General features: G+C 51.6%; 1 protein-coding gene across 4 annotated transcripts in view; it reads right to left on the reverse strand.

Annotated features, from left to right (window-relative positions):
* LOC122392221 (unconventional myosin-Vb-like) overlaps positions 1-12,762 on the reverse strand; it is a 62,022-nt gene that overhangs the window by 27,708 nt on the left and 21,552 nt on the right. For 2 of the 4 annotated variants that reach the window (XM_043386840.1, XM_043386842.1), the window contains exons 4-22: positions 11,810-11,954; positions 11,302-11,510; positions 10,850-11,026; positions 10,269-10,492; positions 9,780-9,911; positions 9,351-9,566; positions 8,861-9,001; positions 8,009-8,215; positions 7,588-7,692; positions 6,630-6,826; positions 5,323-5,434; positions 4,804-5,015; positions 3,718-3,892; positions 3,116-3,337; positions 2,641-2,817; positions 2,142-2,283; positions 1,689-1,855; positions 1,277-1,384; positions 727-855 (exon numbers count right to left, since the gene is read on the reverse strand). In XM_043386840.1, coding sequence (XP_043242775.1) covers positions 727-855; positions 1,277-1,384; positions 1,689-1,855; positions 2,142-2,283; positions 2,641-2,817; positions 3,116-3,337; positions 3,718-3,892; positions 4,804-5,015; positions 5,323-5,434; positions 6,630-6,826; positions 7,588-7,692; positions 8,009-8,215; positions 8,861-9,001; positions 9,351-9,566; positions 9,780-9,911; positions 10,269-10,492; positions 10,850-11,026; positions 11,302-11,510; positions 11,810-11,954 — 3,197 coding nt within the window. Of the gene's footprint in view, positions 1-726; positions 868-1,276; positions 1,385-1,688; positions 1,856-2,141; positions 2,284-2,640; positions 2,818-3,115; positions 3,338-3,717; positions 3,893-4,803; positions 5,016-5,322; positions 5,435-6,629; positions 6,827-7,587; positions 7,693-8,008; positions 8,216-8,860; positions 9,002-9,350; positions 9,567-9,779; positions 9,912-10,268; positions 10,493-10,849; positions 11,027-11,301; positions 11,511-11,809; positions 11,955-12,762 lie in introns of all 4 variants that reach the window. The other 2 variants (XM_043386839.1, XM_043386841.1) reach the window with 1 other exon arrangement.

Genomic DNA, 12,762 nt, shown 5'->3' on the forward strand with positions numbered 1-12,762 from the left:
AAGTATAAAAAGACGTGGTTCAGTTTCATGTGCAGGGAGATCAAACTAGTCAGTGTAGAAAAATGGCACATTCCTATGAGCATCAATATACAAAAGCTCAAGTGACCAATATCAATTCAATGAAAAGAGATAGCAGTATCCTTCAGATTTTCGGGTACTAAAATCACAACTATTTTCCGATCAAAATTCAAAGTTGCAGCGCTCCAATGTCCTACTTATAAAGTAGCAATGCCTCACACTTAAACCGTAGGAGCTGTGCCTGACCGCCTTAAAGGAAACAGTTCACTTTCCTGAAATTAGTTTTTTGCTATTGATTTATGATTTTTCATGCTCAAAATGATCATGAAATAAAATAAAACCTTTTTGTAAAAACAATTTTTTTCTATATTTTAATATAGGACGAACTATATTCTATGTAAAATAATGTTTGACGCGGAAGCTTATTACGCGTTGACCAATCATATCGCGTAGTTCAAACCTACGCATACTGCATTGGCTGTAAGCAGCATTCTGATTGGCTGACGATGACGTGGCTGCATTCCTGTGCAAGGCACACATTCCTCTGCAAGGCACTCTTTTCGGAACGAGAAATGGAATATCTTCGTCTAGGGTGATCATTGAGCCGTAAAAGCTCCTGATTTGTGCTAGTCTCAGCTCAAGCTACGAAACTGCTATTCCAGTTCAAAACCCCATGTTAAAAGTGAACTATTTCCTTTAATCGCTCACCTTCCTCTCAGGTACGACGATGGTCTTGTCGAGGTCCGGGTTGCCGTTCTGCTTACTCCAGTCGATGTTTTCCAGGTTACGTTCGGGCTGATCGCTGGTACGAGACCGGACTGAGCCGTAGCCGATATCCTGCCCAATAGACTGCACTCGTTAGTAGCACGAAATGAAATATGTGAACGCGGCGTCAGGGACAGTGCTGTATGGTACTGTGTGGGACGGTATGTTTCGCGAGATCAAAGGCCTGAGACAACTCATCCGATACCAGTAGGCCTTCAAGTGTAATAAACAATAAACATCCTATGATAGGAGGCGCTGCAATTAAATTAAGAGTACGTCGTGACATAGTCGCTATGGTGTGCTGAGCCCGACGTGTCCCAAGCCAAACTTCGGACCCCGGTGCCTCTCGTTCGCTGAACCGACTGCCACTCACACTGAGCTTCCCTGTACCGGCCTCCTATCTCACTGTCTCCAGCGTCCACGCTGGCCTCCTGCGCCGCATCGCCACTCGCATTTAACTTCACCCAACATCCTGCAAAGATCCCTCACTTACACTAAGCTCGTCGTGCAGGTCGGAGGTGATGCTCGGCAGGTCGGAGATGTCGTCCCGCGCCGCCTCCGTGGTCGCCTCGCTGGCACCGCTCACGTTGCTCGAGGACCTCTGAAGGAGACGGACAGACACATCGGTCAGTGGGAGAGTAACAGCGCGGTAAAGACGGCGTCCAGCGTGTCGGCAAGTCGGTCAGGGATCTTATGAGCATCGGAAATCTAACGAACCTTACCTGAGGATGTGAATGTCCTACGCAATTCAGCTGTGTAAAGCAAACTATTCTTTTTCGGTAACACAAGACCCAAATAATGCCAATGCCAGGCACCTCACGCTCTAGCGTATCCCCACCGCTCCCATTCACCTTAGCACCCCCTACCCCTCCCCAGTTCACCGCCCTCCCGGCCTGACGGCCCACCTTGTGCGTTTTGCCGCCGCGCGCCCGCTGCAGCTCCTTCTCCAGGGTCTCATTGCGCTGCTCCAGTCGGGCGTTCTCCTGCACCAGTCGCTGGTAGGCCATCCGCTCCTGGTCGTACTCGGCGTTCAACGCACTCTTCTCCAGGTTCACCTTGGTCTTTAGCAGCTCTGGATAGAAAGTACGGACGAGAGGGTCAATTAAGAGCGAAACTGGAAAGTGCAATAATTTATTGCAAACTTCAACATGTCTTTGCAGACCCATTTATTTGGTAAAATAAGCAAGGACTACACATGAATATGAAAGGTCGAGCCAGTCAGCATATTTTGGACCAAACACCGATAGACCTCGATGCGAAACACAATTATCTTAAGCAACCCAAACATCATTTCGAAAAGCAAGTCGAAGCCGAAACAACGCTACAGAAAGCAAGCACCGCATGGTAAGCCACCTTACCTTTGGACTCGAGTTCCTGTTTCTGTTTCAGCTCCTCGTCGCGTATGATCTGCTGGCGCAGCTTCTCATTCTCCTCGTTCAGCTGCTGGATCCGGTCGCGACCCTCCTTCTCAATGCGGTCACGCTCGTTGACGAGATCGACCTGTCAACAGCGGTATCAGTATGGGTATCAGGATGTCATACAGGAGATGACAGGTGTGGAACAGCCTCCTGATCACGAAAACGGTAGCTGTAAAACATGCAGTCCGCAACCACGTGCCCGACCAGACGACACCGAATAGGCTAGCGATGCCCTTTCAGCTGTATAACTACGCCATAAAAAGAACGACGAGACGTCTTATATGGACGATCGCGGAAAACGGCGCTATTGTACAAGCCAAAGGGCCAGCAGTGATGGCGACAAACTCCTTAACCCTGATCTGTCCTCTCTATGCCGTCCCCTCCCTCTCCTCATCTCTACCTTCGCTCCCCGCAGCTCTCTCCTCCCTCCCCACCCCACCTTTTCGCAGCGCTCCTGGTCGAGCTGCTGTCTGAGCTGCGCCAGCTCGGCCTCCAGCTCTGCCAGCCGGCCGGTCTGACGGCGCAGCTCGGCTGCCTCCGTCTTCAGTTTGCGGTGGTCGGCGGTTAGCTGATCGAACTCGGCCTGACGCTGCTTCAGGCCGCTGTGCTCCGACGACTGGAGACAGAGCGGGGAAAGGGGTTGAAAAAGGACCGGAGTAGAAACAATGCTCGGTTGGACGGGGAGTGAGTATACAACGGAGACGGACAAACCGCTCGAAATAACATAGCATCGATTAAAATCAGGCAAAAATAAAAAAGCATTTACTTGATAAACCCTTCATTAGCATGACGTAAAATAAACCCATCATAGCGACATACACAAACGAGAAATGACCCCGACGACGTCAGGCAGCACCAGCTCTCGTCCCAACCTAAATATTCAAGTCTCCTCCACGCGCCGACTTGCCACTAACCAGTTCCGTGATGCGCTGCTGCAGCGAGATGATCTTGTTCTCCAGGCCCTTGTTGAGCTTCTTCTGGTGGTCGATGGAGCGCGCCTCGATCTTGAGCGACTTGAGCTGCCGCTTGGCGATCACGCGGCGCACGCAGGACTGGAGCAGCACGATCTGGCGCTGGGTGCGCGCGTACCGGCGCCGGCACAGCAGGCCGCGCACGTGACGCTGGATGACCACCGCCTGACGGGACGGAGGCGGGGTTAGATGGGCAGACGGGGGCAGATGAACCGATATGGGACCGTGTGGGCCATAAAGTTGTGCTTTGAGAGGGACTGCACATGCGGCGTGTTTTGGGGCCATCGTGCAGTTCTGATGAATTAAGATTACTACTGAGGCTCAGTAGAATTCGCATTCATGAGTCTATGGATAACACAAAACGCCTGCTCAGCTTCATAAATGCGATATAAATGCTTCGTTGACTTTAGTCCATCAGACCACCATACAACAGAACACGCCTCTCGATGCTGCGTGGCCCCGACCTACAACCATTATTTTTTCCGCCCTTCCCCTCCCAACACGTGAACTTTCCTTTGCTTTCAACCCCGTCCCGCCCATCTCACCGCGCGGTCCTGGCGCATCCTCTGGTAGCGCTGCCGTGCCCAGAGGCCGCGGGCGCGCGCCTGTAGTCCCAGCGCCAGCCGCTGGAGGCGCTGGTATCGCCGGCGCGCCACAAAACCGCGCGCCTGGCTCTGCAGCAGCACCGCAGCCGCCGTGCGCCGCAGGTGACGCACTCGCCTGCGGAGATTGAAAGGCGTTTTACAAAGTTATACACAAATACGGAATAAAAACAGTATCGTACACCGAATATCACGAGAAAACTTCGCGCAAGAAAACATATTAAACACTTGTCGCTCTCTATTTTCTACCGAGGTTTTAGTACGCGACTACCGATGACTGTTGCTTCTTTTTTAGCCCTAGGTCGCCAAATTTAAGCAACTATACTACATAAGTCTATGCCATACAATTAACTTTATACTAATGCATATTTCCAACCACCACCCCAGTAACCCGCCGAAATGAATTATGGCCGCCCAGAGCAGCACAGCTGGTTCAGCTGGTCCGCACACTAAAGCCGAGTCATAAATGGCTCCAGCTACAGTCAGCCGCCCGGGAGTCGGTCCAAATTAAAACCATCACCGCGACGAGGCCACATCTCCCTAAATAGCTGCCGGGAACGACCCAGATGGAGACTCATTCAGTTCGACACCGGGCGTCCATTTCCTAGATTGGTGCAGCGGCGGCGAACCCGACCGGCCCGACTCAGGGGACCGGTCGTGCAGGGCTGTCTGGACGAGGTCACCGGGGACTCGGGCACGGACCGCCATGTGCGCATACGTCATCGGAGCTTGTCGATGACGGTTCACATCTTACCACCCGGAGATAAGTCGACAGCTAGCAGAATGTGCGGCAGGAGCCTCGTAAAGGAAATATTCCTAAGATGCTGAGTTTGGTTTTGAGGCACCCACCACGGAACGTCTTGTAAATAAACCGAAGTAAGTGATACAGAAGCCGGCGGAAGACACTGCCAGTCTAACCTCTGCCAAATAGCTCTCCCATTTCATCCCCACTATCTGTATTGTCGAATGATCCCGCTTCACCTCCCAGCTGACCCGTTTCTAGCCACCACAGCCATCCGCCGCTCTCACCTGCGCGCCATGAAGCCTCGCACCCATCTCTGGAGCGTGCAGGTGGCGCCGCGCACCGTCTGGTAGCGCTTTCGCAGCAGCCAGCCCCGCACGTGCTTCTGGATCATGATACCGCAGGCGCGCAGCCGGTCCCCTCGCAGCTTCTCCATGTAGGCCACCTGACCGGCGCGGAAGAAGATCTTGGTGCGGCCGAACTTGAACTTGTCCTCGTCCTGCGAGAGAGATGAGGAGGTTACTTGGGTCGAGTTTACTTGAAACAGGTTTAATAAGTGAGAGTGACACTGTGGTTAAATGGTTTAGTGACGGATAATAGGGTGGTTGTTTGTTGTTGGTCGTGAAACTGTAGCAGGGAGCGTGTTTTACAAAAGCCTGATGCGTCGCCACGGATTAAATAAAGTTAATTTTTTGGGGGCATTAGATGAGATGGATATGCCCTTCAATCAGCTATAAAAGTGTATTCTTAGACCAAACAAAATAAAATCAAAATAATTACGCGAGTCCATTCACCGCTCAGCTCACCTTGATGAGGTTGGAGAGGATGTTCTCACACGTCACCCGCATGTCGTTGCGCTGAATGTCCTTGGTGGTACACAGCACGCGGTACCGGTAGAAGAACTCCTGGTACAGCCACCTGGGGGAGACAGAGAAACCTGATGTCAGAAGGCGAAGGTCTCAGGAATGCCCAAATCGTATTTCAGCGAATGCCCAAATCGTAATGAGAGCTTCCACATAAGCTTTGGAACTAGCGGAAAATCATGACCTCCTCGCTTTTTGACTTTTTTCTAGACGTTTATGCGTTTCCCACGAATCCACGAATCAAGATGAAGCTCAGTTGATACCCTCCCGTCACTTGTTCATAATGAGCCTACATTTCTGTGCTAACACAAATGACAAGCGATGCCAGTGTGCGCCAGGCACTATTTTCAGACCACCCCTCGACAGTTCATCAGACCTACACCAGCTCAGGTGAGTCCCACCAGACACCCGCTCTCCTACAAATGAAATACCACCGAGCTACGACCTGTCTGGAAATCAGTCGGGCTCGAAACGAGCCGCGTGACCCCAGCCTGCCGCCGACCTCTGACATTCCCGGCTCATACATCGGCGGCCGGCTGGCCGGGCCGTCTGGTCGACTGATGGCAACATTACCGTCGGATTGGAAACTCCATATTTGACGGAGCCAGTCGCAAGGCAGGAATTCAGCCGATAAACCCGGCACTGAAGCGTGATTTAAGACGGAATGGATGATTTCAATACAAAGCAACAGTGGGCCGGGAAATCGAGAAATCCAGCCATTACTTGTGGAACACTGCAACTTTTCTTCCAGCATGTTGCAATGTAAATTGCTGGGATAAATGTGATATTGTATTCACCACAAACGTTGTAGCATTTAGCCCTTTTCTGTCACCAGTACCACTGCCTATTCCAATTTATCCGCACATCTCTCTAATCTCTCTCAGCACACACAATACACAGCCGACTGCCCCGCAAAAACCTGCTTGCCCAAATAGACGAACACGCGCAAATCAACACTAAAGGCTGAAACAGACTCTTTCCGCGTTCAGGAAATCGCATGCGAGAGCCTATTCAAATACATTATAATTCTTCCTGCATCAATCGCATCCGGGAGGTGCGTGCGATTGATGCGAGCGTGCTTCCATGTATTTGAATAGGCTCTCGCATGCGATTTCCTGACTGCGGAAAGAGTCTGTTTCAGCCATAAGACCCAACCAGCAACCCCCAGCCCGTCGTGGCGCCCCCCCCCCCCCCCACACACACACACACTGACCCCCCCCCCCCCCCCCGCCGCCCTCCCAAACACCCACCTGGATGGGAATCCGGCGGCGCTGATGCGGATCGTCTCCAGCACACCACAGGCCCGCAGCTGCTGAACCGCTCGATGCGGCTCGAAGCCAAACGCCTCCTTCCGGTCGTTGGGCTTGATGCAGCGCACGTAGTGAGGTGTGGTCGAGTTCAGGGTGGTCATCAGCATGCTGAGAGATTCGCGGAACTGGGAGCCCACCTGTCAGCGGCAGAGGGGAGACAGGGGTCAGCGGCGGGAAGGGCGGCAGTTGGAAGATAATATCAGTGTGTAGTCGCAGACGATCGTCATAGGGTTTAGTGAGGACAAAAGGAATGCTGCCGTATAAAGGCAAAACCCATTATGTTCGGGTGACCTCTGACCTGAGGTAATGGCCTCTGACCCGACATAATGGTTTTTGCCTTTGCACGGCAGAATGACACCAGACACGGCCTTAACCGCACCTCAAGGAAAGGTCAGGCAGAGCACGTGTCAGCGTCTACATATTGCATCATCAGGTGAGTTTTGGAGGACCATGGTAATATAGGAGAGCAACGTTTGGCATGATAAGTCGGCATGGTGACACCATCAAAAGGCAAGCACTCCCGCTAGACCCGGCAGCCGACACATTGCGCGACTTTCAGAGAGCTGAGACCCTAGGCGTGGCATTAAACGATCACCCGGAAATTGGGACCGACTTCCTAATTACAAAAGGAGGGCGGCGGAAGTCAGATAAGTGCTACAGCGACAGACGAACACATTTGAGACGCGAGTTAATTAAACGTCACTGATTCAGCGCAAAAGCTGACACAAAACTTGAAATTCACAATGTCTGCCAAATCAGCAGCAAACACGTTTGTTGTAGGGAAAGTCTCAATTTCATTTCATTTCAAGACAGCTCTACACTTACTTACTGCACTTCACAAATTGTTAGCTCAGAACATGACCGTCAAGAAACAGGCGACTGCCGTCTCCAAACTCACCGTTTTCTTGTTCTGGGTTGCCGGCTTGCCTGCTGCGGCCGCCTTGACCGGTACCAGTTTACCGGCGGGCTTCTCGGCGGCGAACAGCCCAGACACGACAGGGTCCTGACGCAAACAGAACACACTCAGTCAGTTCCAGCTGCTACCACTGAGAGCGGCTCATGCGGAGTTAAAGTCAAATAGCCCAGACACGACCGCGTCCTGCAGGAGACAGTAACACTGACTGTCAATAATGGTTGATTCTGGAGACCAGCAGACCACGAGTTTAACGGCTGTCTGAGCACACTGAAAGATTTCGTGATAGTGAATCAATCGCAAGGGGAAAGAGTGACAAGCGAATCAATTTTGTCCTTGGGCTTGTGAAATGGTTCAACCTGCTGAGCGCCATCATTAGTCCCAAATTTTCCCAACAACTACTCACCAGACTGGCCCGCAGCACGTTGATCTGCTCCTCGAGCACTGTGTCCCGGTTCTTCTCCAGAAAGCCGGCCGACTCGTACTCCACCTTGTCGGCGAAATGGACGATCACATAGGCCGTGTTGGATAGTCGCGGCTTCTCAAAGTGGTCCGACTTGCGACACTTGTCGTACAGTTTCTCCACCCACGAGTGGTCCGAACCCTTCGGCATCTGTAATAAGCGGACAGAGTTTGGTGGCGTGGCAAACAAGTTGAGGGGAAAGGAGTGACTACGCTATCAGACATCAGTTTACGTGCTTGAGGTTAACCAGCTCATTAAAATTACAAAGTCACCGGGAAAAGCTGATTAAAACCACAATATCTTACACCTAACAACAAAACACTCAAATTGGTTGCATGCCTAGTTCGCAAAAGTTGTATTCACCATACCAGCATAAGCCCACTGCAGCAGACTCAAGCACGCCATTACAACAGCTAGCTCCCCTCCCCCAATCCGCAATAACAAACCTCTCAACGTTTTACCTCGAACTCCTCCACTCGCGCAAAGAAATAGTGCAGGTAACATTAGCTACATCAAACCTCTCGGTGTCTCACCTACCCAACAATCGACCTGCCTTCTTCTAGCAATCAGCAGCACTTAGCGGAACCTCTCGGTACCACTCATCCTTCATCCTCTTACCCAAGATCAGCACCAGTCCCACTAACCGCAGAACTGAACCCTTCACCACTCACCCTACACTCCTCATCGAGAAGACCCAGCACGCCGAGCCGCGTCTCGATCAGAGACGCAGTTTCATTTCCCCTCGGAATAAACAGCCGTCGCTCCCTCAATAGTCGCTTCCCGTATGTAACTTACCCTACACTCCTCGTCTAGCAGGTCGAGCACTCCGAGTCGCGTCTCGATCAGGTCGATACACGGCTGGTTGTCGTAAAAGTCGATAAACGTCCACTCGATTTGCTCCTTTACATACTCCTCTTGCTCCAGTTTAAACACGTGCTGATGGAAACAAGAACGTAGTGTTAAATGATATGGAGGAAAGCCAGGGATGAGTTTATACGCGCTGACGAGAGAGATGAACAGAAAGAGATCTTTGAAACAGGATGTTCACCGTTTAAAGGGTTCGGATTTTCAAGGTTTTCGATGCGCAGTGGTATAAATGATGGGATTATTTGAGACACGAGCGCCAGTGTGTAAAAACGAACCAGTTTATAACAAAGGCAAAGCGTGAACCATCATCACGCTGTGCGGTAAATCGCACCATTCAAATTTCGATCTATCAATGGACGACTTGAAATGCAATCGCTTCTTTGAACCATCCCCACAAGCATGATCACGTCCTCCTTACCTGGTTGAATTGCTGTTGCAGCTTTTCATTGGCGTAGTTGATGCAGAACTGTTCAAAGCTGTTGACCTCGAACGTCTCGAAGCCGTAGATGTCCAGCACGCCGATGAAGCGGTGTACCTTCTCGCGGGTCTCCAGGCTCTTGTTGATGCGTGACACAATGTGGGAGAACACCTGGGCGTAGATGTGTTTGGCCAGCGCGTCCCGAGACGAGGTGGCCTGTGGAGAGCAGGGCGGAGGGCGTCAGAAAGGCAATGGGGTCAGAATAGGGCGCAGGGATTGAAAGCCAATGTGTGAGATTTTAAGTGCTCGCTATGCCGTTTAGCAAACAGACTAGCCACTCCACACCTTTACTCCTAGCAGTCTAACAGCAAACCAGGACCAACCTCAACTCTCTCCTAGAGTGCCGAGAACCGTCAGCGGCCGCCTCACCTCTTTCAGGTTCATGCTCTTGGTGAACGTTTCTCGCATGGAGACGATCTTCCTTTTGCAGAGCCAGTGCCGGATTTGTTCGTGGTCCACATTCAGCAGACGGGCCACCACTGGAAGACATTTGTCGCCTTTCTGCAGAGGAAAACGATGGCAAAAGGTATCAGTGGGACAATACTTGCCTATGGGGTGTGTGGGTAGAAAAAGCGACGGTTATTTGTCGGAGGTAATACACGAGCGCGATTCACTAATCTACGCGATTTTTCGGTCACTGCTTGTTCTCGGATATGGCCACCCACTTCTAAATGCCAGATGCCATCACAACACGTCAGTTGCCTAATTCTCAGTCACCTCGCGCAAGATTCCCTTTAATTTCATATCTTCAGCAAGCCCAATTTACCACCACCCTCATCCATCCATCCATCCATCCATCCTACTCTTTGATGTCTTTGCCCTCCCTCCCCTACATTCTCTGATCAACCCGCTCCGTACCGTCACACTGCACGCCTCCTCGCCGCCGGCCATCTCCTCCCTGAACTGAACATTGCCCAGGTGAAGGACGGCAGCCAGCGTGCGGAACAGGGCCGTCTGGACGCGCCGCTCCAAGCCCAGCAGAGTCAGCGCCTCGCGCGTCTGGTCGAAACAGCGCGCGTCGTCCACCCCGGCGATGGTCGGCGAGCCGCCCTGGTTCAGGTAGAAGAACTCGTCCTGGTGGCCTGCGGGAGGGGGAAGAGGAGATTAATCAACCCTGTGTGAAACTGTTTTATAGTTCATGAATGCGGTATGTGTTTATTTCAATTGAGTACATAACCCTACGCATGTTTGTAAAATCCATCAAGTTCGATTAAAAAGTATAGGTACACAAACAACTTAAATGTAGCTCAGATGGAAGTTACATCGAAACCCTTCGTTCTTCAATTTTAAATCTAATTAAGAAAACAAATCTGTTTAGAGCTCCGTTCCTAGACTATCAGCTGCCACTGCCTCTTTTTTTAAAGTCTGAACTTCCTTTCTGCACACTTACAAGTACCTACTATAATAACACACACCCGCAGTGCCAGGACGGTACTTACCGAGCTCGAGTTCCTGGAACTCCTCGCGGTCGGCAACGCTGCACAACTGGTAGAAGATGTGATAGTTTCGCTCGTCAGCCGCCTGGAATACCACGCGCGACTTTTCCAGCAGGTAGGTGCGCATGTTGGCCGCCGAGATGTGGTATGACTTGTTGAAGTCGATCTCGATGAACTTGCCTTTTGGAAGAGATCGTGGTATAGTTATGTTCAAAATGTTGGCAAGTTGTACGACTTCCGATGAGCATAGTGTCCTAAACCTAAAATACCTCCACGATGACCATTAAGCACATGACCAATGCGATCTGACAAAACATAAACACGAGCTTAGACAGATATCAGTTAACATCTTGTCGGGAATCTGTATAACAAAAATATCGACGACGGACCGTAACTTTACGGCAATCGAAAACATTTGTCAAAATTGTATCACGTCAGTAAGCTCGATCTCTCACCAAAGCGACTGCTGTTGTCGTTTCGGATGGTCTTGGCGTTCCCGATAGCCTCCATGATGGGGTTACTGGCCAGCACCTTCTTCTCGATCTGAGTCTCCTGCTCGGCTGATCCGCCCACGGTGGCGAAATAGCGCATCGCGTACTTGGCCGAGACCGTCTTCCCGGCTCCCGACTCTCCCGAGACGATGATGGCCTGGTTGGTGTTCACCCTGTCAGAGAGGTGAGTGGTTATAGGGATGCGGTGTGGTGAAGAGCGATTGTTACGGCGGTCGAACACCTGGTCGGAAGCGTGTCAGCTGTGCACTTCGTTTCCATCCCGCATCCCTACTCCTGAGTCGCACACTATCACACCGAAATCGCTTCAACAACGCCCCACCCCACCCACGAAACACACCCGAGCAGACCACAAAGATCAAACCACCCCCTCTTCCGAACACCCGATCGGATCGTTACTGGGTCTTTTCCCTCAGGCCCACATATGCCGGCCAGTGACATCTCTCTCGCTCACCTTTCCATCTTGGTGTACGCTTCCTCCGCGACGGCGAATATGTGCGGGTCCAGGTCACCCATGGCCTTGCCGCGATACGCCCAGATGGTCTCCGATCCATAGATGGGCAGCTCCTCGTACGGGTTGATGGCGACCAGCACAATACCTGCAAACAGTGTATTAAGTGAGCGTAGTGAGTTTCGCCGTCACGTGACTGATATAATGAGTATCGTTGTCACGCTTTGTGGTAAGTGACTGGCGAGTTTTGTTGTCACGTAGCAAAGCCGTACCACTAGTTCTGCTCAGATACTCAATGTCAAAAGTTCGTTTCACATTATAACAACTACGGGCTATATCATCACAGCCATTGCAGGCGCCGGGGCAGGCTGGCGGTCGCACCATAATAGCATGACCTTTAACCAGCCCGGTGCTGGCGCTAACCGTGGGACGGCTTGGTCGAGACCATATGAACACCACTATATGTAGTTGGGATAAAATACGACCGACCAGAACCGTCAAATGGCTTCCATTGGAAGTCGTAACGGCGAACAGCGACGCCACAGTACTTATTATGGTCAGCATTTTCGCGTTACGCAATTTGCGGTCGGTTTTACTTTGGGGGCTAATTGAAGAAGCAGACGATTGACGTACTGTGCGTTAGATACAGCGTAGTTCACCGGTCTTTAATTCCACTGTCTCGAACAAATTGTGCGGTTAGCGGCTTCAAAAAGTGTCCGCATAAGAAATTATGTGAATTGTGAATGAACTATGTGAACTGTGGATGTAAACTCCAAAACATCTACGCCCTACTTTCCCACAATGCAGTCACACCGCCAGACACCTAGAGCCCCGCCCCCCCCCCCCCCCCCCTGCCCCGACCCCCCTATCAGCCTCCGCTGTGCCAATCGCCACTGTTCAATGTGCCGCGGTATCTGGCCGCCAGAGACAGGGATGTGTACACAGCGCGGCACGCG

This window comes from Amphibalanus amphitrite, unplaced genomic scaffold (genome assembly GCF_019059575.1).
Source record: "Amphibalanus amphitrite isolate SeventyFive unplaced genomic scaffold, NRLGWU_Aamphi_draft 000475F_arrow, whole genome shotgun sequence".
Lineage (NCBI taxonomy): Eukaryota > Metazoa > Arthropoda > Thecostraca > Balanomorpha > Balanidae > Amphibalanus > Amphibalanus amphitrite.